Raw genomic sequence first — 4,162 nt, forward strand, 5'->3', positions numbered from 1 at the left:
TGTTAGGCTCAGCGCCCGACCGAGCCCGACCGAGGCCCGGTGCCCGGTTAGACTCGACGTCGGATTAAGCTCGGCGCCCGATTAGGCCAAAATATTCTCACGTGATCAAACGACCATGCGGGTGGTTATAACCCGGGGAGGCCCCAGCACCTCTTTCATCCCATCAAGCTTAGTATTATGTTAGGGAGCGAATGCGAGCTGCATAAGAAGGAAACTCTCTGCGTTGCTAACTGCTATATAACGAAATACTAAGCTTGATGGGATGAAAGAGGTGCTGAGGCCTGCCCGGGTTATAACCACCCGCATGGTCGTTTGATCACGTGAGAATATTTTGGCCTAATCGGGCGCCGAGCTTAATCCGACGTCGAGTCTAACCGGGCACCGGGCCTCGGTCGGGCTCGGTCGGGCGCTGAGCCTAACACTATAACAACTATTTTTATATTTTTAATTAAGCTTCTTTTAAAGTTTTTTATTTACAAAAAGCTTTTCTAACTGTTGTAGAATACTTTATTCTCTAGAATAATAATATTTAACTAATTCTTTAAATATTTTTTTACAAAAAAATATACTTTAAAATAAGAATATTTTAATAAAAAAAACAAGAGAAGAATTAGTTATTATAATAAAATATACTACTATTTAAGTAAAAGAGATTTTTACTATTATATTAAAAGAAATTTATTTAAATCTTTTAATATCTATATTAATTTACTTTATTATTATTTTTGTATATAAATTTGTAATTTTTTTAAGTAAATCTTTAAATAGAATCTCTGTTTAAAATTTTACTTTAATAAGATTTTATTTTTTATATCTATATATTAAATTTTTAATTTTTTTTATAATCAAACTTTTTATATTTGTTTTTTTATTTAAATTCTTTTGAATCTACTTCTTAGCTATAATCTTTTCTATTTAAATATAATAAAAATTTTTCTTAATATATAAAAAAGATTTTTAACATATAAATTTATTAACATACTTAAATTTTCACTATATACAGATTGAATTTTCAGCCTATTAGATTTTTCTTTATACTTGTAAATACTATATTAATAATTAAAAACTATAGATATTTCATCTTTTCAAACAATATTTTTAATTTTTTCAGGGTTTAATTCTTGTAATCAAATATAAATTAAATCTTTTTTATTTTGCAGCTTTAGTTTGATCAAACTTTCAAGTAGATTTAATAATTGCAAAGCTATTTTTATGTAGATTTCTCTAAATATTGATATGAGAAATACTCAAATTATATATTAAAATCTCAGTAAATTTCTTTTATTTATTTTAATTATTGATAAATATTTCTATTATATAAGGTTTTTTTAAAACTGAAATAATTTTTAAAAATGAGATAAACTATTGAGATAAGAATTAAGAGATTAAAAACAGAGTATAAAGTGTTTATTTATTTAAATATTAAAGCTACTTTCTATTTTATATAAATTAGATAAGATAATTAATATTTATAATTCATCAGATAATAATACTGTAAGTTATTACTTTTGTTCCACATCTTTATATATATAATTTAAAAATAATTAACTAACTAGTTAGTTAACTAACTAATTTAGATCTTATAATGTAATCTATCACTGAGTAGATAGTATTAGAAATAGTCTTTTATCTCAAACTTAGTCATATTATGAAATTAAGTAATTATCAAACTAAAATTTCTTATATAAGATATATAGATCTATTTCTTAGATCTATTAACAAATTCTAGCAGTGTGATCAATTTGATTACACTCACTGCAGTGTGGTAAAGCTTACTTTCTAGATGACTAGTTCAAATTCTCTATTTTATTATGTACAGTTTGATCAATTGCTTGAGCTCTAGCTATTTCTTTCTCAGCTGTTAAAGCTTCATTTTGAGCTACAAATGTATGAGCTTGCTTCTTTTTACACTTTTTCTTTTCAACTATAGCTCTTAGCTTCTTATTTCTCTTTGCTAAGATAGCAGCACTATGTATAATCAGCTGGTATTTTTTAATCAGTTGATTAACTGATTGATTGATTGAACTGAATGATAACTTCATACACTGTTTAATCTTGCTACTTTAAAGTTCTAAGTATCTCACATTCTTCTTAGACATGAAGAGTATAAAATAACTTATATTTATAAGAAGTGTCTAAAAGAGTAGAAGTATGAAGCTAAGTATGTAGATCTATAAGGATTTTATTCACCTCATATAGCTCTAGACTTATGTTTTTAAATTCATTTTTAATAATAGAGTTCTTGAAGGCCTTTTTCTAACTGCAGAATATAGTGTTAGAAAATTTTTCTTGTTAATACAATTGATTTCTATTTTCATATAATTCTCAACTTTTTGTCTATATTAGTTATTCTAAAAGTTAAAGCAGCTTACATCTAATAACTATAAAAGATAATATAAATAAGCTGATATATATAGAGATATAATAGATTTCTATATGCAGTACTGATATGCAGCACTGATCAAATTCAAATATATTGTGATTATTATATTCATTAATAAGTAATAGTCTAGTTAGTTAACTAGTTAGCTATATCTATTAATTATATAAGCTTTGATATACTTCTCAAAATTCTTCTTAGACCAGATTATACTTAGTTTATCTGTGATTTAATCATTTTCACTAATCTCAATTATTTAGCTAACTAATAGTTCTTTATATTTTAAGATTTAATAATTTATACATATTAGCGTATTGACGATTTAGCGATAATCAAGACGATTTGAATATTCTCCTTTTCTTCCTTTTTACCCGCAAGTCACTAAGACATGGCGCGTAAATGATATTCCCAGATATAACCCCCCTGATAGTCCCCAGAGAGACAATTATCCACAAAATCACAACGCAGAGCGCTAAAATCTATAAAAATGTCAGCAGAATCCAATCCTTGTCCGATGGTAGCTTGATCAAACAGATGATCCTTACCGTGCTAAGGACTTTGAAAAACTGAGATGGCATTTCTTTCGACATCTGTATCGTGCAATTGGCAAAGACACCAAGGGGGAATATGGAACTCCACCATCCCATTGAAAATGGAAGTCTCTTGTGACTAGCAATAGCCAAGATTGCATGGCACAACCATAGGAGCCCAAACCCCCAAAGAATCAAGGCAATCAAAAACCCTACCGAGTAAAATACATTACCGGCAGCTGGATCAAGAGTATTATTTATTGGGAAGAATTTCCGAGCGCCTGCGCCAAGTTTCAGGATCCTGAGGCCAGATTAGCTTTCATATACGTCGATGAATAAGGGAGCCCCAACAGGTACAGTAAACAAGGAACGGTCTGGAGCATTCTTACACAAAGCCTCCCTGGCCCATTGGCCCAAGTGGAATGCAGGTGCTAAGGATTATGGACTTTGGAGGCAACCTATATAATGCCAGCCTCCCAAAATAGACTCCTAGAATTATGATTGAGAATGACAATCCAAGTCCCCAGAGAATATACGAAGCTAAAATATACATACCAGTGTCAGTCATAGCCACTTCTGAAAATCACAACATTTTCAAAGAAGGGATGTAGCTGAACGAACCTATTATTGTCCAAAGACTAAGTTGTGGAGACGGTAGGGTCTCTGCCACTACCGCACCTGCGGCTGCTGCAACGATTGTACTAACAACGGGCAACAGCCATGCCGCCGACATCGAGGTCAATTCCGACGGCTTTTCAGGCATCATCCTGCTCTCTATTAGCCGGAGAAAATAAACCTGACCTTTCCAGAAAGAAAAGAAAAGAAAAGAAAAGAAAAGAATAACAACACCATGAATCTGGTATATACTTACAAAAGGAAAGGGAAGTAAATGGCACATATAGTGGCAACTATAGCATCAGCTATCCATAGTGCCCACACGACTACTTGCACCCATTGCCCCCATGCAGGCACACATACCAAAGCTATCATTATCACGATGGTAGCGAACCCCATTGGAAATGTCCCAATGAATAACGACTGAAAAGGATGCTTGAGCATCACATGCCAAATTTCTGGCCAGAGGGTGTACCGCAGGATCGAGATGGTCAAAAAGGATGAGAACAAGAGTAGGTTGAGCACGAAAATGCAGACAGATATCCAGTAAAGCCATGTTCCGTTGTATGGGAGGCCAAATAGGAGAATTGAGACTATGCCAGTGCCCATGTTTACAGTGAACCATCTACATACGAGC

The 4,162-nt window shown here is 32.1% G+C and overlaps 1 protein-coding gene across 1 annotated transcript in view; it reads right to left on the reverse strand.

The window, feature by feature from the left end:
* Positions 1 to 2,837: 2,837 nt before the first annotated feature.
* Positions 2,838 to 4,162, reverse strand: part of PADG_11376 (uncharacterized protein) — a gene marked incomplete at both ends in the record, with an annotated part of 1,690 nt that continues 365 nt past the window's right edge. Inside the window, 6 exons of the mRNA XM_010759625.1 lie at positions 2,838 to 2,852; positions 2,926 to 3,211; positions 3,300 to 3,450; positions 3,532 to 3,677; positions 3,782 to 3,818; positions 3,889 to 4,150. Coding sequence (XP_010757927.1) covers positions 2,838 to 2,852; positions 2,926 to 3,211; positions 3,300 to 3,450; positions 3,532 to 3,677; positions 3,782 to 3,818; positions 3,889 to 4,150 — 897 coding nt within the window. The remainder of the gene's footprint in view (positions 2,853 to 2,925; positions 3,212 to 3,299; positions 3,451 to 3,531; positions 3,678 to 3,781; positions 3,819 to 3,888; positions 4,151 to 4,162) is intronic.

This window comes from Paracoccidioides brasiliensis, assembly GCF_000150735.1.
Source record: "Paracoccidioides brasiliensis Pb18 unplaced genomic scaffold supercont2.2, whole genome shotgun sequence".
Classification (NCBI taxonomy): Eukaryota; Fungi; Ascomycota; class Eurotiomycetes; order Onygenales; family Ajellomycetaceae; genus Paracoccidioides; species Paracoccidioides brasiliensis.